Source organism: Phoca vitulina, unplaced genomic scaffold (genome assembly GCF_004348235.1).
Source record: "Phoca vitulina isolate PV1807 unplaced genomic scaffold, GSC_HSeal_1.0 scaffold84, whole genome shotgun sequence".
In the NCBI taxonomy this organism is placed as follows: domain Eukaryota; kingdom Metazoa; phylum Chordata; class Mammalia; order Carnivora; family Phocidae; genus Phoca; species Phoca vitulina.
Window position 1 is genome coordinate 3,036,783 of NW_022589787.1, and position 25,977 is coordinate 3,062,759.

General features: G+C 39.5%; 1 protein-coding gene and 1 pseudogene across 5 annotated transcripts in view; both read left to right on the top strand.

The window, feature by feature from the left end:
• Nucleotides 1-8,627: 8,627 nt before the first annotated feature.
• Nucleotides 8,628-8,738, top strand: LOC116626259 (annotated as a pseudogene).
• Nucleotides 8,739-11,777: 3,039 nt separating this feature from the next.
• GABRA5 (gamma-aminobutyric acid type A receptor subunit alpha5) overlaps nt 11,778-25,977 on the top strand; it is a 95,746-nt gene continuing 81,546 nt past the window's right edge. The window contains exons 1-3 of one of the 5 annotated variants that reach the window (XM_032395385.1): nt 11,778-12,158; nt 13,714-13,773; nt 14,157-14,316. In XM_032395385.1, the coding sequence (XP_032251276.1) occupies nt 11,999-12,158; nt 13,714-13,773; nt 14,157-14,316 (380 nt within the window). In that variant the 5' untranslated portion in view covers nt 11,778-11,998. Of the gene's footprint in view, nt 12,159-12,222; nt 12,452-12,481; nt 12,689-12,888; nt 12,947-13,713; nt 13,774-14,156; nt 14,317-25,977 lie in introns of those variants that run through there. The other 4 variants (XM_032395388.1, XM_032395386.1, XM_032395387.1 and 1 more) reach the window with 4 other exon arrangements.

Consider the following 25,977-nt stretch of genomic DNA (forward strand, 5'->3'; position numbering starts at 1 on the left):
AATGCATTCCAAAGTTAGTAGAAGAAAGGAAATAACAAAGATCAAAGCAGATTAAAGAAATAGAGACTAAAAAGACAATAGAAAAGATCAATAAAACCAGAGTTAGTTCTTTAAGAAGATAAACCAAATTGACAAAACTTCAGCTACAGTCACCAAGAAAAAAAAGAGAGATGGCTCAAATAAATGAAATCAGAAATGAAAGCAGAGACTTTACAACTCATACCACAGAAATGCAAAGAATCATAAGAGACTACTATGAACAATTAATTATACACCAAATTGGAAAACCTAGAAGAAATTGATAAATGTCAAAAAAACATACAACCTTCCAAGACTGAATCATGAAGAAATAAAATACTAAAACAGACCCATTACTAGTAAGGATATTGGATCTTAATAATAATAGTCCAGGACCAAACAGCTTCACTTGATTTCTACCAAACATTCAAAGAAGAGTTAATGCCAATCTTTCTTAAACTATTCCAAAGAATAGAAGAGGAAGGAACACATCCAAACTTATTTTTGAGGCCAGCATTACCCTGATGCCAAAACCAGAAAGGTCACAAAAAAGGAAAACTACAGTTCAATATCCCTGATGAATATAGGTGAAAAAAATCCTCAACAAAATATTAACAAATCAAATTTAACAATACATTAAAAGGATCATACGCCATGATTAAGTGAGATTCATTCCAAACTTGCAAGGATGGATCAAAATCTACAAATCAATCAGTGTGATGCACCACATTAAGAAAATGAAGAATAAAAATCTTACAGTATCTAAAGCTGAAGAAATAGCATTTAACAAAATTCAACATTCATTTATGATAAAAACTCTCACCAGGGTGAATATAAAGAGAACACAACTAATGTAATACGCAACAATAAAAAGCTGAACCTTTTCCTCTATGATCAGGAACAAGAAGACAAGGATGTCTACTCTCACCAATTTCATTCACCATAGTACTGGAAGTCCTAACCATAGCAAATAGGACAGAAAAATAAATAAAAGGCATCCAAATTAGAAAAGAAGTAAAATTCACTATTTGCAGATAACATAATACTATATGTAGGAAACCCTAAAAACTTTACAAAAAAAAAAGTTAGAATTAATGAATAAATTCAGCAAAGTTACAGGACAAAAATCAATATAGAGAAATCAGTTGCATTTCTATACACTAATAATGAGCTATCAGAAAGAGAAGTTTGTTTTTTTTTTTTTAAATCCCATCTACAATCACATCAAAAAGAACAAAATGCCCAGGAATAAATTTAAACAAGGAGATTAAAAACCTATATGCTGAAAACTATAGGACATTGATGAAAGTAATTGAAGACACAAATAAACGGAAAGATGTTCTATGCTTATGGATTGGAAGAATTAATATTGTTAAAATGTCCATACTATCCAAAGTAATCTTGAGTATAGATTCAGTGCAATCTCTATCAAAAGTCCAATGGCATTTTTCACAGAACTAAAGGAAACAATTCTAAAATTTGTATGGAACCACAAAAGACTCTAAGTATCTTAAGCAATCTTGAAAAAGAAGAACAAAGCTGAAGGTATCACACACCCTGATTTCAAACTACATTATAAAGCTATGTATTCAAAGCAGTATGGTATTGGCATAAAAACAGACACATAGATTGGTGGAACAGAATAGACAACCCACAAATAAATCCATGCATCTGTGGTCAACTGACTTATGACAAAATATCCAAGAGTGAACAATGGGGAAAAGAGAGTTTACAAAATATCCAAGAGTGAACAATGGGGAAAAGAGAGTTTTTTCAATAAATGGTCTTGGGGAAACTGGACAGCAATATGCAGAAGAATGAAACTGGAGAACTATGTTCATACACAAAAATTAACTCAAAATGGATTAAACAATTGAATGTAAGACCTGAAACCATAAAATTTCTAGAAGAAACAGGCAGTAAACTCGTTGACATTAGTCTTGGTTATGAATTTTGGGATTTATACAAAAACAAAGTCAATAAAAACAAAAATAAACAAGTGGATCCATATCAAATTAAAGGCTTCTTTACAACAAGGAAACCATCAACAAAATGAAAAGGTGACCCCCCAATTGGGAGAAGATATTTGCAAATCATATATCCAATAAGTGGATAATATCCAAAATATATAAAGAACTCATGCAACTCTGTAGCAAAAAAAAACAAAAAAAAAACAAAACCAAATATTCTAGTTTAAAAATAGGTAGATGATCTGAACAGACATTTTTTCCCAGAGAAGACATACAGAAAGCCAATAGGTACATGGAAAGATGATCAACATCACTAATCATCAGAGAAATGCAAATCAAAACCACAATGAGATGTCACCTCATGCTTATTAGAATGGCTATTATCAAAAAGGCAAAATAACAAGTGTTGTTGAGGATATGGAGAAAAAAAGGAACCTTGTGCACTGTTGGTGAGAATGTAAATTGGTGCAGCCACTATGGACAACAGTATGGACTTCCTCAAAAAATTAAAAATAGAACAACCATAGGATCCAGCAATTCCACTTCTGGGTATTTATCTGAAGAAAACAAAAAGACTAACTCCAAAAGAGAGCTGCACCCTCATGTTCATTCCAGCATTATTTACAAGAGCCAAGATATGGAAGTAAACTAAGTGTCCATCAACAAATGAATGGATAAAGAAAATGTGGTTTATATATATACAGCAGAATATTATTTGGCCTTAAAAAAGAATGAAATCTTGCCATTTACAACAGGATGGATGAACATGGTAATGTATCTTCTCTTCCTTATGATTTTCTTAAAAACATTTTCTTTTCTCTAGCTTATATTATTATAAGAATACAGTATATAATACATATATCACACAAAATATGTGTTTATCAACCATCTACACTATCAGTAAGGCTTCCAGTCAACAGGCTATTAGTAGTTAAGTTTCAAGTAAACTTTGACTGCATAGAAGTTTAGCACCCCAACCCCTGTGCTGTTCAAGGGTCAACTGTCTTACTTTTTCTATGTACATTAATTAAACTTTCTAATCAAAAGACAGAAATAGAATAGATAGAATAGGTAGAATAGATAAAAACATGATACAACTATATGCTAGCTACAAGGGACTCATTTTAGATTCAAAGACACAAATAGGTTGAAAATGAAAGGATGGAAATAGACATTCTCTGCAAATAGTAACCAATAGAGAGCTGAGGTGGCTATATTGACATTAGAAAAAATATACTCTAAATTAAAAAAAAAGGTTACATGAAACTAACAAGGTCACTATACATCAATACAAAGTTAAATACAACAAGAAGATAAAATAATTATAAACATTTATGAACCTAATAACAAATCCTCAAAGTATAAAAAGAAAAATTGATAGTACTGTAAGGGGAAAAAAAGACAGTTCTTCAACAATAATTTGAGATTTCAATACCCACTTTTAATAACAGATGAAACTAAATGTTGGAAAGGAAACATTTTTTTTCCAAACCTTTAATATTCCTCTAGCTAGTCTAATAATTAAATTGACTAAATTAAATTGATTAAATTAAATTAAATGGGACAGATTAACAGGAGAAAAAAACAAAGTTTAATTACATACACACAGGGAACCAGCAATGAAATTGAGACCCAAAGAAATAACCAAGGCAGGTAGTCTTCATTCTTCCTAGACAAAGAGGTAATAAACTTGTGAGAAGTTGACAGGAAAAAAAAAAAAAAACCATATATCTAGGAGCTTCAATTAGTAAGGAATTCTAAACAGAGTTTGGGCTGGGGTAGTAAATTACTAAAAAGTAACAAGGGTTGTTTATATAGCCTTCTTAGCTCTAATTTCCTATCTTTGGTGATAAGGATGTCCCTTTACCTCCTGGTACAGGGAAGGCATCTCTTTCACATGGGAGATTTATTTCCTGCTCTCTGGAGATTTTTTTTATGTAACTTTTAATTCAAAATAATCAATATGCCAAAGTGGGACTTCTGGGGCAACCTGCCCTTGGCCCCTACATAGACAGCAGATAAGTAAGAAAATAGAGGACTTAACACAATAAAACAACTAGATCTAACAGCAATATACAGAACACTCTACCCAAAAAACAGATTGTCTCCTGTACATGGGGCATTCTCCAGGATAGACCACAAATCAAGTTAGGCCACAAATCAAGTCTCAATAGATTCTAAAAAGATAGATATCATAAAAAGTATCTTCTATGACCATAACTGGGTGAAATTAGAAATCAATAATAGAAGGAAAATTGGAAAAGTAAGATATGTGTGGAAATTAAACAATACACCTTAAAACAATCAATGGTTAAAAAATAAATCACAAGGAAATTTGAAAATATTTAGAGAAAAAATAAAATGGAAACCCAATATCTCTAAAAGTTATAGGATGCAATGAAAACAATACTGACATGAAAATTGATAGTCCTAAACACTTACTTTAAAAGAGAAGATCTCAAATCAACATGCTCATTTCACAGCTTAAGAAACTTGAAGAACAGACTACACACAAAGCTAATAGAAGGAAAAATAAGTGATATAGAAAACAGAAAAACAGAAAAAAATCAACCCAACCAAAAGTTGACTCTTTGAAAAGATTAACAAATTTGATGAACTTTTAGTTAGACTGACTTTTAAAGAAGTAGAGAGAGGGAGAACTTAAATTACTAAAATCAGAAATGAAATGGAGACATTACTACCAATCTTAAAGAAATAAAAATGATTATAAGAGGGCACTATGAGCTATTGTATATCAACAATTGGGTAACTAAATGAAATTGTCAAATTCCTAGAAACACAAAATCTACTGGGACTGAATCACAAGAAATAGAAAATCTGAATAGATCTGTAACTAGTATGGAGATCAAATCAGAAATCAAAAACTTCTAAAAAAAAAAAAAACTCAGGATCAGATGGCTACTCTGATAAATTCTAACATACACTTAAAGAATTAACAGCAATCCTTTCCAAGATGTTCCAAAAAGTTGAAGAGGAAGGAACACTTTCTAACTCATTTTGTGAGGCCAACTTTACCTTAATACCAAAACCAGATGAGATCCCTAAAAGAAAATAAACTATAGACCAATATCCCTTATGAATATTGATGCAAAAATTCTGAACAATATACTAACAAACCAAATTCAGGTGCATATGAAAAAGGATTATATACAATGACCAAGTGGGATTTATTCCTGGAATGCAAGGATGGTTGACATCAATCAATGCAGTACACTAAATTATCAGAATGCATAAAACAAAAACAAACAAAAACTTATTGGTCATATCAATTGATGTAGAAAAAGCATTTGACAAAACTCAACACCTTTTCATGATAAAAATACTCAACAAACTAAGAATAGAAAGAAACTACCTCAACAAAATAATGGTCATATATGAAAAACCCAGTTGCCCTCATGGATGGATAAAGAAAATGTGGTTTATATATATACAGCAGTGATGAAAGACTAAAACTGTTTTTCTAAGATTAGAAACAAAACAGTGATACTCACTTTTGCCCCTTCTTTTCAATATAGTATTGAAAATTATACCAGAGAAATTAGGAAAGAAAAATAAACAAAAGTCATCTAATTGGAAAGGAAGAAGTAAAATTATCTCTGTTCACAGATAATATCATCTTGTATGAGAAACACTAAAGGTTACACACACACACACACACAGATAAATTGACAAAAAAAATTCAGCAGAGTTGCAGGACATAAAAATCAACACTTCAGGGCGCCTGGGTGGCTCAGTCGTTAAGCGTCTGCCTTTGGCTCAGGTTATGATCCCAGAGTCCTGGGATCGAGTCCCACATCAGGCTCCCTGCTCGGTGGGAAGCCTGCTTCTCCCTCTCCCACTCCCCCTGCTTGTGTTCCTGCTCTCATTGTCTCTGTCAAATAAATAAATAAAATCTTTAAAAAAAATATCTTTAAAAAAAATCAACACTTCAAAATCAGTTGCATTTCTATACACTAACAATGAAAAATCTGAAAAGGAAATTCTAAAAAATTCCATTTATAATCATAGCAAAACTAATAAAATACTTAAGAATTAACCTAACCAAGAATGTGAAAGACTGTACAATGAAAACTACAAAATATAGCTGAAAGAAATTACAGAAGACTTAAATCAATGGAAAAACGTTCTCTATTCAGTGATTGGAAGACTTAATATTGCTATGATGTCAATTCTACTCAAAGGGATATGCAGATTTAATGCAATCCTTATCAAAATCCCATTGCTATTATTTTGCAGAAATAGAAAAACATTTTCTCAAATTCACATGAATCTCAAGGAACACTGAATAGCTAAAACAATCTTGAAAAAGAAGAATGAAGTTGGAGGACTCACACTGATTTATGAACTTACTACAGAGCCACAGTAAACAAAATAGTGTGGTATAAGCATAAAAAAAAAAAAAAAAACTAAAAAGCCCAGAAATAAATCCTTGCATATATGATCAAATGACTTACCAAAGGGTGCCAAGGGTGATCTCACTGCCATTCAGTGAGAGACAAAAATAATCTTTTCCACAAACTGTATTTGGAAAACTGGACATTCACATGCAAAAGAATGAATTTGAACCTTTACTGAACACCATATGCAAATATGAACTCAACATAGGTCAAAGATGTAAATGTAAGACCTAAAACTACCAAACTTGAAGAAAACAACATAGATGAAAGCTTCATGACTTTGAATTTGACATTGATTACTTGGATATGACAACGAAAGCACAGGCAACAGCAACAATAAATAGACAAATTAAACTTCATCAAAATTTAAAATTTTGTGCATCAAAGGGCGCTATCAACAGAGTAGAGAAGCAACATAAATAATGGGAGAAAATATTTTCAAATCATATATCTGGTAAGGGATTAATATCCAGAATATATTTTAAAAAAAATCTATCACTCAAAAATGAAAAAAAAACAAAACAACCCATTTCAAAACTGGTCAAATCTGTATAGACATTTCTTGAAAGAAGGTATACAAATGGCCAATAAGCACATGATGTGATTCTCAACATCACTAATCATTAAATAAATGCAAATCAAAACAACAGTAGCTATTAAAAAAATCAAAAATAGAAAATAGGTATTGTTGGGGCACCTGGGTGGCTCAGTCGGTTAAGCATCTGCCTTCAGCTCAGGTCATGATCCCAGGGTCCTGGGATCGAGCCCCGCGTCGGGCTCCCCGCTCCGCAGGAAGCCTGCTTCTCCCTCTCTCATTTGCCCTCCTTGTGTTCCCTCTCTGGCTGTCTCTCTCTCTCTCTCTGTCAAATAAATAAAATCTTAAAAAAAAAAAAAAAAAGAAAATAGGTATTGTTGAGGATGTGGAGAAATTGGAACTCTTGCTCTTAGGAATGCAGAATGCTGCAGTCATTGTGGAAAACAGTAGGCCGGCTCCTCAGAAAATTAAACATATAATTACCCTATGATCCGAAAATTCTACTTCTGGGTATACACAGAAAAGAATTGAAAGCAGGGGCTTAAACAGGTATTTGTATACCAATGTTCATAGCAACTTTATTCACAGTAGTTCAAAGGTGGAAACAATCCAAATGTCCATGGACACATGAATGCATAAACAAATTTTGGCTGTATGTATACAATGGAATGTTATTTTGCCTTAAAAAGGAATGAAATACTAATTACACGCTACAACATGTATGAACCTTGGAAACATTATGATAAGTAAAACAAGGCAGACACAAAGGGAGAATTATTATATGATTCCACTGACATGAGGCACCTAGAACGGTCAAATCCTTTAGTGACAGGAAGTAGAGCAGTAGTTACCAGGAACTGGGGGTAGGGAGAGTTTTTTAATAGAGTTTCAGCTGGGGATGATGAAAAAGTTCTGGAGATGGGTAGTGATGATTGTTGCACAACAACATGAGTGAACTTAATGCCACAGAATTGTACACTTAAACAGGGTTAAATGTAAATTTTATATTATGCATATTTTACCACAATTAAAAAAAAGATAATTCATTGTTAATGTAAAAGACAATTGAGTAACAATTAACCTATGCAGAAGTAATGTGTGACAACAACAGCAAATAGGACAGAAAAAAGAATAGAAGTATATTGTAAGATTCATATACCATACATGAAATGGTATAATGTTACTTAAAGGTAGACTATGTAATACTTTAAAGGTATCCATTTTAAACTCTTGAACAACTAGTAAAAACAAAATAAAGTAGATATAACTAACAAGCCAGTAATACAGGGAAAAATGAAATCAGAATAAAAAATTGTAAATCTTTTTAAAAACCTCAGTTGCTTCCATTTGCCAAGTAATATAAGTGAAGGGGTCAGGCTAAGTGTAAAAATAAATAGACTACACTGTTCTAAGAAGCCCATTCCCAATATAAGTGGAGCGGGGTAGGGTGAGAGGATGGGAATGTATGCTCATTATTGCTAAATCTACTTTCAATTTTTTTCTCTTTTAAGAAAAGCCAGAAATCTAGAGTATTTACCTACTCATTCCTTTGCTTACTTATTCATTTATTTATGTGAAACCTGGTTTTTAATTGTTGTCTCTGGTTTATTTTAAAACAGTACTGGCTAATTAAGACATGGTCATAGTCTATATGTAGCCTTCCATGAGAGTTCTAATTTAAATAAGGTGACTGCTCGATTCGGCAACACATATACTAAAATTGGAATGGTACAGAGAAGATTAGCATGGCCCCTACCCAACGATGACACACAAATTCATGAAGTGTTCCATATTTAAAGATAAATAAATAAATAAATAAATAAATAAATAAAAATAAAATAAATGATGAATTAAAAATACAGAGTGTGCTTTCTATGAATGGATCGTTTATTACATAGCGCACCCTGTACCTTCTACCCTTGTTCCTACTCTTTCTTTTGCTTTTTATGATATTTTCTGTCCAAATACTTTTTCAGAGTCCAGATCAAGTGCCATCTCTCCCTCGGAATTTTCCTTCTTCTTCTAGTCAGACATGACTAACAATCAAGACTCTTCTGTTTCTGTTTGGGCAAAACACTTAAAAATCTGCTATGAATACCTGAGAATCAATCGGTTTATTATTCCATTAATGAAATAACTCAAACATTTATTAAATTCCTGCCATGGACTGGCACTGCAATGTTCTTACCTGCTTTTAGCCTGGATTTGCTTCCTCCCAACACTCTTTCTCTATACAGTTGCCAGCGTGAATCTCTTCTAGAATCATGTCTTTCCCCTGACCAACAAATCTATTCAGTAGCTCCTTCTTGTTTGCAGGAGGAAGTTAATTCCTTCTCCACATTTCCTGTCTTCTTGTACCTGGCCCTTGTATATCTGCTTCATCTTACCTTTTGCTTTTTTTACCCTGATTCTTCATAAATACAAAATTACCTACAGTCCCACAAAATTGCCTTATTCTATACAAGTAGGCTCTTGGTTTAGGACATCCTCCACTCAACTTGTCAAGTTCTGCTTCCTCATAGTGACACTGGTTCTGGGTTTTAGCCATTTCTACTACACCTACCCACATAAACAGAGCCTCCCTTCTTGGTCTCTGTTTTGGGTGGTACAGAGTGGGTGTTATTGGGGCAAGTGGTCCACCCATTGCCCAGTTTCCCCAAGTTCAGCTATTTTAGTCTCTCACACTGGAAACTAAATTCTTATTGAGACTGGTTAACCCCGAGGTTATGTGGAACTGGGGTGCCCTCTACTGCTTTCCAGAACTGTAACTATTTTGCTTTATGTCATTCAATAAAAGGGAAAATGCTAATGGAACAAATGGGAATTCAGCTGATAGACTGTTATTTCTCAGGGCAAACACTGAATTCTATATCAAAACAAACACTATTAAAATGATAATAAATATTCTTCTAAGTATGAGTTTCTATATAATTTTGATATGTCACTATTTCACTATCCCCTCAGGCCCACCTAACCTAAGGCTCTGTTATATGTTCATAAAAATTAAGAAGAAAGACTGGGTTATCATTTCATCACATGGAGGAGGTAAGTATCTAAGCCATATGCTTAAATACAATTTTAAAGATTAGATTTTATTTAAGATAATTTCCGTATGTTCAATAATATGCACTGAAATTAAATTGATAGAAAACGTACCCAAAACATGGAAGTTTAAAATTAATTCATCAAAAGAACATAAATTCACTTACAGTGGATATTTCATTATTTGTCAATGATACCCTGACAGGTATTATTGTGGAGATTTAATAAGGTATTATTGTGGAGATTTAATGTCCATACCTCTCAGTAATCCAAAAGTAATCTCTGACTTGTCCACATTTTCTTTTTTTGCAAAAATTTCTGAATAAACAAAGTTATTCAGAAATTTTTAAATTCAGAAAGCTTTAAATTCACTAGTTATTTGAACTCTTTCATTTGCCTTATGCTGTTTAATCCTGAAAGAAAAGTAGCTGTCACTGGTATATCTAAATCTAGAATTCTAACACCTAAAAGCTGAAAATTATATTAAGTTGATTCTGATTGTTTTTAATTTAATGATTTTGACTGTCAACAAGCCTATCTCAGTGATTGGTCTTTTGAAAAATTAGAAAATGAAGAAATGTATGTGTTTAAGTTAACCAGTTTAGAATCAGAAATGCCACGGGCACCTGGGTGGCTCAGTTGGTTAAGCGACTGCCTTCAGCTCAGGTCATGATCCCAGGGTCCTGGGATCGAGTCCCACATCAGGCTCCCCCTGCTCTGCGGGGAGCCTGCTTCTCCCTCTGCCTCTGCCTGCCACTCCCCTGCTTGTGCTCTCTCTCTCTCTCTGTCAAATAAATAAAATCTTTAAAAAAAAAAAGAAAGAAATGCCTTTCAGATGAACATCTTATCTAATTTATATTTCATCAGAACCACTAAAATCAGAATTATTTAATACTGTGGCTAAATGTATATCCAGAGTAACACCTCCTGTATATTTGTGATACTCATACATTTTTTATGCCCTATTCAGAAACATATTTACAATTACCCATTTTTGAAGAATCCCAGAATTTTTGAAATGTGCAAAAGTACCAGCAGGTAACTTAGATTTGAAATACATGGTATTAGGCACAACTGAAGAATAAAGTAACTTCACACCCTGAAAGATTAAAGATCCTTTCCGGAGCAGAGTTAGAGATTTGCCTTTTCTCACAATTATTCTGTTAAAAGTGACTATTAACAATGCAGTGTCACAAAAGCTGTGGAACGATAGTATAAGTCATCATTTTCTTGGTGGTTTAACTTTAAATCTTGATCATTTTCTCTCGGATGTTTTCATAGTCAAGAGGCATCCACCTTCTGAGGAAACAAGATGCTGCAATCTGGAAAATTAAGGTCTGTGCTTGCTTTTGCATCCATCTTGTTTGTGCTGCTTGAAGGGGACCCTATTTCCTTACGGTTGTCGTTAGTGCCGCCTCTCAGGATCTGCACCACCGAGACAGAGACAGACATAACCCCACAATCCCAGTCCTGAAACCTACGTGTGCATGGGTACCAGCGGCAGTGCAGGGCACCCATGTCCTGGTCCCAGGAGCGCTCCTTGGGGGAGCTTCCGCCCGCTTAACCCCGGAGCTGCTCTCAGGTCTTCAGACCCACATGCCCTTGCTATCGACACACCGTTTCTTGTCAATAAATAACACTACAGAAGAAAACAAAAACAAAAACAAAAAACAGTGTATATTGCGATTAGGTAAGGGTTTAATTCTAATCTAATCCAGTTTTGCTCTTTCCCTCCCGTAGCAATGAATTACAGTTAAAAAAAAAAAGCCTCGTAAAGGAGTTTCTTCCTTAAGAGAATAGGAGATGAGGGCATGAAGGAGTGTGAGGACTGAGGAGGAACACCAGGTTAGGGAGGTACTCAGATTTGGACCTAAAGAGAAAAACTCGGAGCGACGGCCTCTGGCTACCGCTTTGCTGACAGTCCCCCTCCACCTTTGCTGTAAAAAAAGGAAACCAGTGGTTATTACAGGAGGCTCCAAATATGCTCCTGAGGGCCTTCAAGAAACTTCAGATATATGGCCTATCCCAAACCAGGCCAAGCGCGGGCCCTGAGCCCTCCCCCTCTGCTGAGCCGGCCGGAGGGCGCATTTGGTGAGAGTCTGGCGGCCTCTACCGGAGCGCCTCTGCAGAAGAACGTTCCTCAAACCCAGAGACGACATGTGGCGCTCAGGAGAGGTGAGAGCGAGCGCGCGAGTGCACTGGGGGCGCGGGGGGATCTGCAGCGGGGCAGCGCGCGGCCTCGGGCGCGGCGCAGAGCGGAGCCGCAGGGCGGCGGCGGGAGCGCGGGGCGGCGGATCCGCTCGGCCGGGGAGAACTGGGCAAGTTCGCGCTGGCAGCATGGGGCGGTGACGCCGCACCGGCCTTCCGCGCCTGCCAGCCGGGCGAGAGCAGGCGGAGGAGGAGGAGGACGATGCACCCTCGCCGACGGCTCGCTTCCCTGGCAGTGGGGTAAGAAGATGCGGGCGACGGTGAGAGGAAGGGCGGCCCCAGCGCGGCGCACACCCCTCCCCTCGGGGCTCTGGAGCCGCGAACTGCATGGCCGGGGAGGGGAGGTGGAGAGCAGGCGGGGCGCCGCGGGCGGCCGGGAGCGCAAACTTTCCCCCGGTGACTGCGGGGGCAAAGCCAACGCTGGAGGGCTGGGGCGGGCCTGAGCGGTACAGCCCGGCCGGACGGGGCACCGGGGCTCACCGCGCGCGGGCCCGCTGGTAGGACTTGGGGTGTGGGGACGCCCGCCGCCGCCGTCCCTGGAGCCGGAGAGGCGAAATCGCCCACCTGGAGGGCCCCGCCAGCCCCGGGGCTCTGAGGCGCGCGGTGTCCCGGCGCTGCTTGCGGGGTGGGCGCGGACTCCGCGGGGGTGTCGCGGGTGGGTTGGGCGGGCTGCTCGAGGCCGGGGGTCTCGGAGCCGCCGCTGCACAGCGCGCTCCTCGCGGAGGAGGCTCAGACCTGAGGCTGGAGCAGTGGAGGTGTGAGAGGGCCAGAAGCGAGAGGGGAAGGGTCGGCGAGCGGGAGACGCTGGGCGCGCTGCTGCGGACAGGGTGGGAGGCCGACGCTGCCCGGCCGCCGGCGCCAGGTTGGCCAGGCTGCGGCTCCGCAATGCCGCCCCCGCGCCCACCTGTGCCCGCAAGCCCCCGCTTTGTGGTCAGGGGGCGGTGGGAGCGGAGCCTCTCTTTGGGGGTCCTGGCTGAGGGCTGAGGGCAGCAGGAGGCGCCGCCTCGGCTTCCCGCATGCAGCGCCGAGTGCTCGCCGCCCGGAGTACGGCCCGGGTCAGGCGACAAGCCCCAGGACGCGCCCAGGCGACCACCGCATGGCACCCTGCCCTTCTTGACATAAGGGCTTTAGCCTCTGAGGTGGAAGTACCTGTTGTATGTTTCCCAATTCCGGAGTTTGCCTGGGGTCTCCTTGGGAAAATGTTCCTTGTGAGCACGCGGTGTTCCTCTGTCGTGTGCACCTATTTGCGTTATGCGCATATTGAGAAATATGTGCCTTAGCTAAGGTTAGTTGCAGAGCCCAGGGACTGTGCCTGCCTGGACTTCAAATGCATTAATTAGGGCCCAGCACAGAGATGAGAGACTTCCCCAAATGCAGTGATTATTAAGTTATTTAGTTATGGGGACAGAATGCTGAGAAAGTGGCAACCCTCTCTTATAAGCAGTTCTTATATTATCGTGATCCTGTAGATTTGTTTCTTAAATGTGCCTTTTTTCCCTTCTTTCCACATACTTTCTCTCAGCACCTTGCAGAACAAGGACTAGCTTGCTGGCTTTGAACGCGTGGCAAATATTTCAGAAAGGTAAAATGATTCCACTTGTGGATTTGACAGATGCAAAAAACAGTTAATCAGATAACTTCAAACATTTATTCTAATAATAGGAGTAATGGGTCATTTGGTAATATGCTGAAAAGTAAAACATAGTATTTGAAACGTGTAAAAAATATTAGAATGAGTCTGCACTCTGAGTAAAAGTGGAAATTGAGCCATATTGTAACTCCTTTTCATGCCCCAACTTACTGCCCAGTTGACATAGCTAACAAGCCCATGTGGAGCTGTGCTGGGGAAGGACGGCCAGGTTCCTTTCTTTGTAAATTGTGCATGCTGGCCGTATGATTTGATTTCAGGAACTGTGACACAAAAACATTCATGTTATATGTTTTCCCCCTTTGTGTACCTTTCAGCTTCAAGATCAAGTTGGAGAAAGGAACAGTTATTCTTACAGATTCATCTGCTTCAACTATTATTCTCATTGGGAATGGACAATGGAATGTTTTCTAGCTTTATCATGATAAAAAACCTCCTTCTCTTTTGTATTTCCATGAACTTAGCCAGTCACTTTGGGTGAGTTACCATTTATGCTTTTATTTTATGGGTTTGGTGCACAAGTGCCTTTAAGAAACTTTGTTGACTAGTACATCAGCAAGCCCTCACTTGCATCTTTGCATTCCCCTGCCCTTCCATTTGTTGTAAATAAATAGAGTCCTTGCCCTACCCCACGCTCTCATTTTGAGCAGGGCTGTGCCACGTGTGGGGTCTCTGAAGTGAGTCAGAGGAAAGAGGCAGATTATGTTTTCAGAAATGGAAGCAGAGGTGGTTTCAGAGTCAGCTGTCTTCTCTCCTACTCAGGTTAAAGCAAGATTCCTGAGTTCACATGCATGAAGGACACTTACTGATTGTTAGACAAGACTGTTCAATGTTTTGGTTGCCCTCCTTGGTTCCATTATGCAAAGGAATTGCCTTGAAAGCCAAATCCATACTATGTGGCATTAACAAGGACTTGCAGTGGTCCTGGCCTGAGCCAAAGGCCTTGAACAGCGGCCACCTGAATGCAGGTGCAGATACTAGGAACTACACATATCTGAAGATCTGCAAGACACACTTGGGCATCAGGCATTATCGATTTCCTTTAAGCTCTTTCACACTGACCTTTAGTATTGGCGTACTGATTATGATCCTTTTTTGTTTTGTTTTGTTTTCATCAAACTAGGGATAACCAACATTCCAGGCAAATGTTCTTATAGGTACTGATGTTCCTCCTCTCCTCCCTAAAATTGTTCTGGTTAATCAAAAGGATTATAACTTGAAGTTGATGGAGTATAATTAAGAAATTAAATTTCATGGCAAAAGTTGCCAACCACTTGTTCTGTAAAAATCAGTTCTAAAGTTCTGTAGTGTACTCCACACTCACGTAAATCATGGACGGATCTTGAGCACACAGTGGCTCTCCTACCCCCCAGAGACCCCTTCTCTCTGGCCAGTAAGGAGGACCCTCCCAAATACATGACATTCTCTGTCCTGTGGACATTTTCTGCTCTTCTGATCTTTCCAGGTCTCTACAGAAGAGAGAGGCTGTGACCATCCCCAGGTGCCATGGCTGGTAAATGCCCACACTGGGACTGTAATCCAGGTCAGCCAGGGACATGCCCAGCCCTCAGCACTGTGAGGGGGGCAGCACATGCATGCTGACAAGCACAGGACATGCCTGTGCTGCAGCCCTTTCAGCCAGAGTACTCCCTTGGGACAGGGCATTCGTTGTTATTCTTGCTTTGCTGATCATCTTGACTTGACATCTCTCCTATTCTGCCTTCAATTTCCTTATCTGTTCAATGAAACTTTTCCTTTCCAAAGTCTCTCCCAGCTGTAAAATCCTATAAACTGTGATGTTCCTGGTGTTCCCCTGAATGAAAACTTTGTAACTGAACTCATACACAGTATTCAGATTTCCAAGTTAATACATTAGGTAGTTAGTATGTTTACTGACATACTGCATCTATTTAGCAATATTTCAGAGGTGAGGAATATGCTAGGATTGGAAACATTTTCTTTTTAAGATTTTGGTCGAATACATTATCATGAATTTGCATTCTGTAGGCATGAAGTTTCTACACTCCCTGGTGGCTGCAAGTCTGAAATATGAAGTAATGTGCATATATGGAGGTTAGCCATTAGATGCAGCTATGCCTTATTTCTTATTTAATTTGGTGGCTTTCTGAGGTCAACTTCAAAACAGAGACATAATTGTTATTTTCCAGAAGCTAACACTGAACAAGTGGTATAAGACCCTTCAACCTCCCTAGAGAATTAGCTGTGGGAGAAGTTTTGAATTTTAGATATATGCTCAACAGTCCATCCTAAAACAATGCCTACTAACTGCAGAAAATCTGGGAGACACAGAATATCACATAAAAAAAGAAAATGTCCTTAATTCCACCACACAGAAACAATCATCTTTTATATTTTGGTGTCTTCTTCCATTTGCTTCTATGCATATTTTTATACATTTGGGATCATATTGCACCTTCAGTTTCATACTGTGCTTTTTTCATGCTTTTTTTGTTATTACAGTTTCTTTAAAATATATGATTTAAAAATGGATGAATATTATTACAGTGCATGAATGCTTCATCATCTGCTACTTCTCTAATTTGGGGTGTTTACATTCTTTCTGATTATGCTGTTATAAATTTTCCTATAACGAACATATTTGGCTTTAACTGTTTTAAATATTTGAGACCATTTCTATTAGAAGATATTCCTGTAAGTGGACTTTACATCAGGTTCCCTGAGTGCTTTTAACTCATGACCCTGTGTGTCCAGTTGGCATTCAGTGAAGTAGGGTCTCTAGCAAAGTGGAAAGGTAGGTTTCAAAAAGTCTGGCCAGCCGCAAAAGCCATTTTAACATCTGGGAGCACAAGTTTCTATTGATTTTCCTTCTTATACAAGGAGCCTTCTTATACAAGTTTCCTCTCACTTGCTTATTACTCTAAGTGACTTTGTTAAATTGCAAAGAAACTTTCATCACACTCATTTGGCTTAAAATCTTGACAAAATAATAGCTATTGCAATATGGAGCACGTATTGCTATGTTATCTGTTTTAGGTAAATCCTAGGAGGAACCTTAGGAGCTAAGCACCATTAGCCCAGTCTTACAGTCTGGAAAGGTAAGAGGGAGGGAGAGCTAAGCCAGCCAGGAACTGCTAGGATTTCTTACTTAGCACTCCTTAGTGATTGCTGCCCAGAGCTTGCTGGGCAGGTCTGAGTCAGAGCAATCTATAGAGGAGGGGAACGTAATTCTGGAAGGCATTCTCTGCATTGGGGTAGAGAGAGTTTTCTGTTCTGAGATTAGGGGGGGGAAAGAGTGGTGGTAAGCTCTGTCATTTCCCCCTAAAGAAAGAATTTGTTTGATTGGGTTTCAGAGAAAGATGAAAGGGGATGCATGCAAGGCCCTAAATTTGAACATTTCGGGACAAGAGAAATACTGACTCCTGCAAATGTATGAAAGAAACCAGACAACTGGTGGAGGGTAAAGAGGGTTACAGAAGACCAGTCAGGGAGCAAAAGGAAAGAGGCAAATGTGAGCTTTTGTGCATATAGTCAGTGTTTGTGACAAGTATGTGGATTTGGCAATCAGAAAATTTATAAATGTGGTAAGTAAAATATATTTGGTGACTATATAAGATAATTAATGTGAAATTGCTTTGAAAATATACGAGTATTATTTCTTTTGCTTCTCCCGATTTGATCAGAGTCACCAGCAGCTCATTTTCAATAGCCTTTATAATTCTTTTATTGGTTTTAAGTTATATAACAGAGCATGAGTCAAACATATAATGGGACAGAGGCCTTATTTGACTGTCAGCCTTATGCTATGTCACGTTTAGAGATGTGGTATTATTTGAAGCATTATAATTATTTTAACAAAACCAGTAATCAGAAGTACACGGTATCGAAAAAGTAGCACAGAAATGATACTTGAATCAATGTAATGTTCAAATACATAATATTAAATTTAAACTGGAATTAATTTATTATCATTTGAAAAATCACACTTCATTGGACTTGACTGACCAGTGATAATTATAAGATAAATTTGAGGATTATCAACTTAATAATAAGGTAAAATCTGTTTCCATTCATTTATTTGTATTAAATATATTTTAAGGGTTTATCTATTGGAAAAGAAAAACTGCATTAACATTTTATTACATGGGAGCTACTATTCAAATATACTTTAGAAACCATGTTTTATAATTAGCAATTAAAAGCAGATTCTTGTAGAAGTAACTTATGAACACGAACAGATAAAGTTATTCTTTATCTGTCTATATGAGTATGCTAACCTGGACCTTTGGTTTCATGAAGAGAGCTTTCTCATACACTCTCTCAAGGACGGTTCTTTTCTTTTAACTGGAGCAGAAAGTACGTTCTCTCTGAATCATTCAAGTACTCACAGTGTCTTTTTAAATGGCAAGTTCTCTCTTGTGAATCCCCAGATGGCAAGTTCTTCCTGCACTGTAGCTGCAGGTTCATGAGGCCCAGGACAAACGGTCATTGTAACAATTATAAAAACACATGGAAGCATCACCTAAGCAGTTAGGACACCTGCAGGTGGTGGGACATCTAAGTGGAGGCCCCAGGGATGGCCAGAGATCAGAAAGGTAGTTCTCCCATATAGCAAAAATTTTAGGTGACTAGGACCTTGCTACAGGGTAATACCCAACATTTTTTTAAGGTACCGAAAAAAAAATACTTCCAAATTATATGCTTTAGAGAGGAAACTTTTAGCATGTTCATCATGCCAACAGGCAGTGAGCTAAGCAAAGCTTAGAAGGACAGTCGGCCAGCACCGACCCAGCCGACCCGGTCTGGCGATCAGCTCCAAGATGAGTCACTGGCTTGGTTCAAGGGGAGAAGGAGAATGTGGGCTTTTGGATTTTTACAAAGGTGCAATTGCATAACATACATATTTTAATTGGTGTGAAATTTCAGAGGAAAATATTAGAATCAAAAGTGAAAAGAAATCTTATAGAACTCTGTTGGTAGCAACAGTAATTAACAGTATTTATGTGGGTATATCTCAATTTCTAGAAGGCCATTTCAAAAAATGTACTATTTAATTTTCTACTACAAAAAAACTCCTTTTGTAGATGAAAAGAGTTCAGGCTGAAGAGCATAGGGAATTGTGTCTAAATTTCATGGAAAGCGGGAGAATCAGGATCTGTATCGGGGGTCAGGGCCTGGGTCAGTGTTCTCCATTGTAGGGCCTTCTCCAGAATGTCCTGATATGTCAGGTGCAGTCTAAAGGGAAAGAATGGGGGTGGAAATCTATACATCGGAAACAAAAGAACGTCCTAATCTAGAACTCGGATAACACCATTCTAAAGATAGTGTGTCTACCACTGCTTGAATAAAATCAAACACAAAATATGTCCTATGAAATAAAATATTATAGAGAAGTGATCATGTGAGGAAAAGAAAGATATGCTAGGAAACAAGCTTAGCGGTTCATTGAAAACTCTATTTTATTTGTATTTATTTAACAATTCATTTCAAGATCAAAAAGCAAACCTAAAAATAAATTAAATCCAGGACCAGATCATTTTCAGTTTTAACAAACAAAAAAATTGGGCCATCGCTGTACAATCGAATTGGTTCCTGTTTTAGGACCCCTGTCAAGTGTATAGGGATAGCGCCAGGTATCACTTTGACAGAGCGCAGTCAGGCTGCTCTGATCCCTGTTGCTGCACACTTGCTGTGTGGCTACAGAAGAATTTCTAAACCTGCCTGCGACTCAGTTTCCTAATCTCAAAGTGGAGTTAATAATGGATCCCACGTCACAGGGCTGATGTGGAGGATACGTTGCTGAATGTATGCTAAATTCTGAATTAAGGCCAGGTAGGGAGGGGGCGCTAAGTGTAGGCTAGCTATCTTTTCAGATGTTGTGACCAGGAGGCACCCAAGGTTTACTAGACCAACAGGGCAAGCACGGTGCTGGGCCCAGGGCCAGAGCACGGCAAAGTCAATAACCTTAATCATGTCTGCAGAGTCTCCCTTGCCATTTAAAGTAGCACACCCACAGTCACAGACTGGGATTAGGGTGTGAGTATCACAGAGGACGTCGCCGTGCTGCTGCATCAGTGTGCCAGGCACTGTTCTAGGTGCTGAGATCCTGCAGTGGGCAGAGTAGAGCCTGCCTGCAAGGAGGGTGCATTCTCCTTTGCAGTGAACAAATACATGTCAGTTGGGACACAATTGTTATGAAGAAACATTCAGAGTAAGAGACAGTGAATGTGCTGGAGACAGATGCCTTAGCAAACATCTGAGGGAAGTGAGGACATGAGCACTGCTATGTGGAGAAGGTTGAACAGGTGAGAGGAACAGCAAATGCACTGACATGCATGGCATGGAGGGGACAACAAGAGCAGTGTAAGGAAGGGGAAGATAGGGAGGAGGCATAATCAGAGAGGCAGTGGGGAGGGGAGAGGATCAGATAGTGAAAGACCTTGTAGGCCATGCTAGGTAGTACCAGGAAGAGCAGTTGGCTGTTATTTTGTAGGTCAAAGAGGGTCTTTGAGTGGTTTTAAGTAGGAGTGAAGTATGATCCAATTGAGATATGACAATAATGTGACTTAAAGTTTAAAGGTTGCTCTGGCTGCGGCGTGGAGGATAGAATAGAATCTGGGGCGGGGGTGGTTAGTAAAGGAAGGAGCAGTGAAGGCAGTTGAGAGGACAATGCAGCGACTCAGGGGAGGGATGATTTCGGACAGCAGGATTTGTTGATGGGTTGATATCGACATGAAAGAAAGGAGTCAAGGATGACACCCCCTGCCCCTAGGTATTTGACCTAAGAACATGACGGGTTCAGTTGCCTATCATTGAGTTGGAGAAGACAGCAGGAGAAAAAGTTTTCACAAAAATCCTGAGTGCAGTTACGGACATGTTAAGCCCTGTTAGATATCCAAGGGTCCAGACAGGCTCTTGGACATAGAAGTCCAGAGGTCAGAAAAAGCCTGGGCCTGGAAACATGAATTTCAAGTCTTTCATCTATAAGCCATTAGATTGGATGAGATCAATTAGGATTGATTGTGAACTAAATAAAGGTCCCTGGACTGTGCCCTGTCTAAGTTTAGGAAGATAAGGGGGTGAGGGCAAGCAAGAGGAGGAGGCCAGTGAAGATAGGGTAGCATCCTGAGGCCAGGCGGAGGAACTGTTGTAAGAAGGGAGACATGGTCAGATGAGGACTGAGACTCGATCGTCAGATTTGGCAGTGTTCAGTAACCTCCAGAAGAGAGGCTCCTTTGGGATGCAGGCAGTGAAAGCCAGACTGGAGTGAGTCCAGGAGAACAGAGGAGAGGCAGCAGAGGTTTCTAGTGTAGACAACTCTTCAGCGAGTTTTGAGAAGAGAGGCAAAGAATGGAAAAATATCTGGAAGGGAATATAAGGTGAATGAGAGATGTTTTAAAGACCTGCTGTGTTACAGCAGATGTAATTACTGATGGGAATGATTAAGGAGGGAGAGAAAACTATGTGAGATAAACACCAGGATGGTTTGTGTGCAGCATAATCACACATATGGGGCATCAAGTGTGGTTGGGGAGAGTCTAGGGAAATGTGGGTAGGGTTAGATGAAGGGGGTGTGGCCTGCTAGATGGGAGACCTGTGTTTTACCTTGTAGGCTGTAGGATTCTGAGCTGCGCTGCAGTGATAGGGATAAGAGTAGAGACTACATGAAAGGTGCAAGCAGGGGTAAGCTGGAGCACTATGCAGGGAGCTGACAGGCAGGGCTGGGGAATGAGGCCCATGGCAGTGGGAGCAATCTAAGAGTTCTGGCATACTGTTTCATGGCCATGACTTTGTCCACATGAGACACGTTTCAAGTCCCTGTTTCCACCACAAGAGGGGACGACTCTTATTTGAAAACTTGGAATTGCCTTTCATTGCTAGCTAGTGTCTACCATGTTTGTTATTTTCTTTTACATAGTTTTTGAAATGGTTAAAGTGGTGTGCAATGGAAATTTCGGGAAAACATCACAAAATGGTGCCACTTAGAGGTACTTATTTAATGAGCTGAAAGTGACAAGCAAATAACCTGAAGATCTATTTCTCAGAAGTAATTAAATACTGGGGAAAGAATGCAGAAATGCAATTTAAGAAGACAGAGAAGCTGCCACTTAAAAGCAATCTAGTTCAGTTCCCAAAGTAAGTTCATTGCCATTATTGATCCCATTTTATGTAAATCAAAAATGGCTGTCAACATAAACAGAGATAATATCACCAAGAAATGCATCACGCCTCGCCTTCAGTAGCAACATTTGTAGTACAGTTCTCAACAGATTTTTCTAAACCCCAGAAATGATGACATAACTGTTGAACTTGTATTCTTTTAAGTGCCAAAATAAGACACCCTCAGGTATCACCTGATAAAATGAAGTACCTTTAAAGCTGGAATCCGCAGCATATTCTTATTACTATCATTATTATCATTAGAAATTATAATGCTGATAGATAAGTAGATAAAGTTATGTTGGAGTAAAATCCTTCACAGTTCCTCAAAAAGAAACTTACTCTGACATTGAACTAATAATATAACTCCCCTTTCGAGTAATGCATGGATTCTACTGCAGGGTTAACTTTGTATGGTAACTGGCTAATTCGGGTGATAGCTTGCTTGGGATTCCCTATCCTGCTGTATTCAGACCTCTCCCTGTGTCCCCCCTCAGAAACCTTGCTGATGGCTCCATCCATCCCCATCTCTGTCACCACTTCTGTGGTCTGAGTAACTGGCCTCTATACCTCTGGCCTTGCCCCTGCCAAGTCCATCATCCACAAAGTGCCCAAGGGCCACAAGAAAAGAAAGTGCACCCTGTTTAAATGCTTTGAAGTTCCCACTACCTTCAGGACTGACCCTAGGAGTACAGCATATGGCATGTGAAGTCCTTTATGGTTTAATGTGTGCTATCTCTCCACTGACATGCATTATTTCACTCACCAAGGTTCTTTCTTAACTTCTACAGGCATCATTGTTTTCTTTCCCAAGGCCACTGCTCACAACCCCTTCAACATCCCCTTCTTTGGCTTGAGACTCAATTCTCATGCTTGAAAGCTCAGGTCGGTTCTCTTTTCTGCTAGCTCTGGACAGAGCTCTTTTTCCTTTGGGTTCCTAGAATGTCTTGTGTATCACATAGATCCCCATACTTACCATGTTCTATTGAAATACTCTGTGAATATGACTGATTCTTTTAGAACACAGCTGTGTCATACAGGTTGGGGATACTATCTTTGTCATCTTCACATACCCAGTACTCACCACAATACCAGATACATATGTGGTTGACATCCAAAATACGCTGTTGAGCTGAGCTGTTGGAATAAGCACTGAGCCCAAGTACATAGCCTCTTAAAGACATAATGGGGGAGAGAAGCTCTCTGATGCATTTAGAGTCACTCTGGCAGTTGGCTAACAGAGCAGCCTTTTCATTGGTAATCTAGGTAGGCCTAGAGCCACCATGGCTGCACATGAAGATCACTTGGGGACCTTAAAAAAATACTGGTCCTTATTTCTCCTGAATCAATCAAAACCAAGTCTCTAGGTTGAAAATCAGAAAGAGTTAACGTAGGAGTCCAGAATCAAATGCCTTGAAAAAGCCAGATATAAGACAACGGGGTGGGGGGGGGCAGGGGGAATTTACACAGTTGCAACAGTTTACCCTTTCTGAAGACATTCATATTTATTTTTCTTAAACACTCTGTTAAATCCATTAGTAGACCAAATTTCTTGAGCTTCTCATTCCCCATTGCACCTCATCAGAAGTCCCTGAATGACCTAGAACTTCAAGTCTGATGGAGTGCCATTGACAGCTTTTTGAGAAGCCCTTCCATACCTCTGAGCTTCACTCTGCTGCCCTACTGCCCACCCGTGTCCCTGGGCATTTCACAGCCACTGCCTTCCTTTCTCAGCTTAGAATATGGGGCTCCGTGGCCTTATTTCCTTATTTTTCAAACTAAAATCATTGTAAAAGAGTTTAAGTTTAGTGATCAAGTCCTTGTGTCTTTTGTATGGACCAATATTTGAGCAAGGAAATCTCAGAATGTTTTAAGAAGAATGGTTCGTTCTACATTTCCTTTATTTTATTTTTAAAAGATTTTATTTATTTGAGATAGAGAGCACGAGCGGTGAGAGGGGCAGAGGGAGAAGCAGACTCCCCACTAAGCAGGGAGCCTGATGTGGGGCTTGATCCCAGGACCCTGAGATCATGACCTGAGCTGCAGGCAGATGTTTAAGTGACTGAGCCACCCAGGCACCCCCTACATTTCCTTTATGATCCCCTTTCTAGAGCATCAGTAATCTGGCAGTGTTGGAACTATTCACATGAACTAGATGTGACATGTTTTTGTAGACAAAATGCACTAAATATAAGGAAACAGTTCATATTTTAGGAGAACCTAGTTAATTAGGATTAATACTGAAGGGTCAGCCACCAAACTTTTCAAATATTTCTAGTATGTCCAAGGCTATGGTCAATAATAATGGGGATCTGGTCTCAGCTCACAAAAATCCACTCCCCCAGAGAGCTGAGCCTTTAGCTTATCCTTGAAGCAACTGTGTACTCACAGTTAACCTAAGGATCAGCAGAGCTCCTTGGTTAAAGTCAATACATTTAAGAAAAACTGAATTGGAATGTCGGCCAGCTCGAGCCTACCTTCTGAACCTAAATGGAGTGAGCGTTCAAAGAGATGAGGGCATCTTGTGTTTCCGTCTGGAGGGAGGCCTCATAGATGTAACTGTGCATTATTGCTCACTGAAGGCATAGCCCAGTGTTTTTGTATTATTTTTCAAGTGGTTTCAACTAACCACAATGGAACAAAGCAAACTGAAGTTACTCTGTACCTTAGAAGTAGTCCTTAAAGATTATGCACCTTGAGAGAGGCACAAGTAAGTTTGCCAAACAGCTGTGAGATTCTCCTATGTGCAGGCATATCACATGCATTCTGTGAGACAGGAAGGGACTGCAAATTAACCATTTTTGAGGATGATCTGTGACCTCAGAGGGCTTCCCAGTTGTTCCTGAGAGAAAACTTCAACTCCTGACCTGACAAGCATTTTCAGAGATTCTCTTAGAATTTGTTTCCTACCTCCTAGGTCCTAACTTCTGTAAGTACAGAGAAGTCATAGCAAATCTCCAGCCATGGCCTCTATTGTAAATAGGCCCACAAATAATTACAAGATAGGGCAGATATTGAAATTGATCAATAAATGGAAGGTGAGATTTGGAATTCTTAAGCCTTGCATTCATTGCATTGCTATTGGCAATGATTTGGGTATTTGTGAAGTAGGATTCAGAGGCAGATGGGCTGGTGTTTCTTTGAAACTGTGGTGAAGCAGAAGGAACACCAGAGGGCCAAGGGAAGCAGTGGTCATGGAGATGACCCCTACAAGTACACAGTGTCTGGAACATCTTGGATGGTCAGTGATGTAGTCAAGGTTTGTCTCCTAACAGCCAGGGCTGGGCTGTTCAGATCAAATGTAACTTAAGAACACTTCACAACAGATAATAAACAGCTTAGAAAAATATACTTGAAACATTGATATTCTTTTTCTTTTCTCTTTTTCTGATCCATAGTGATATTTTTATTTTTTAAATAAAAAATTGAGATATAATTGATTATATGATGTGTTGATTTGATACATTTATATATTACAATGTGATTACCACTGTAGCCTTAGCTAACACCTCTATCATTTCACATAATTATCATTTCTTCTAGGACACCTGGGTGGCTCAGTCGGTTAAGCATCTGCCTTCGGCTCAGGTCATGATCCCAGGGTCCTGGGATCGAGCCCCGTGTCGGGCTCCCTGCTCGGTGGGGAGCCTGTTTCTCCCTCTCCTTCTGCCTGCCGCTCCCCCTGCTTGTACCCTCTCTCTCTCTGTCTAATGAATAAATTTTTAAAAATTATCATTTCTTTTTCATGGTGAAGACATTTAAGATTGGATCTTTTAGCAATTTTGAAGTTTATAATACAATACTATTAACTGTAATCACTATACTGTGCATTAGATCTCCAGAACTTAATTCATCTTCTAGTTAAAAGTTTGTACTCTTTGACCAACATCCCCAGAATCCCCCACGCCTAACCCCTGCTAACTGCCATTCTACTTTCTATTTCTGCAAATTTGTCTTTTTTAGATTACACAAGGAAGTGATATGCTTTTTCTGCTAGTG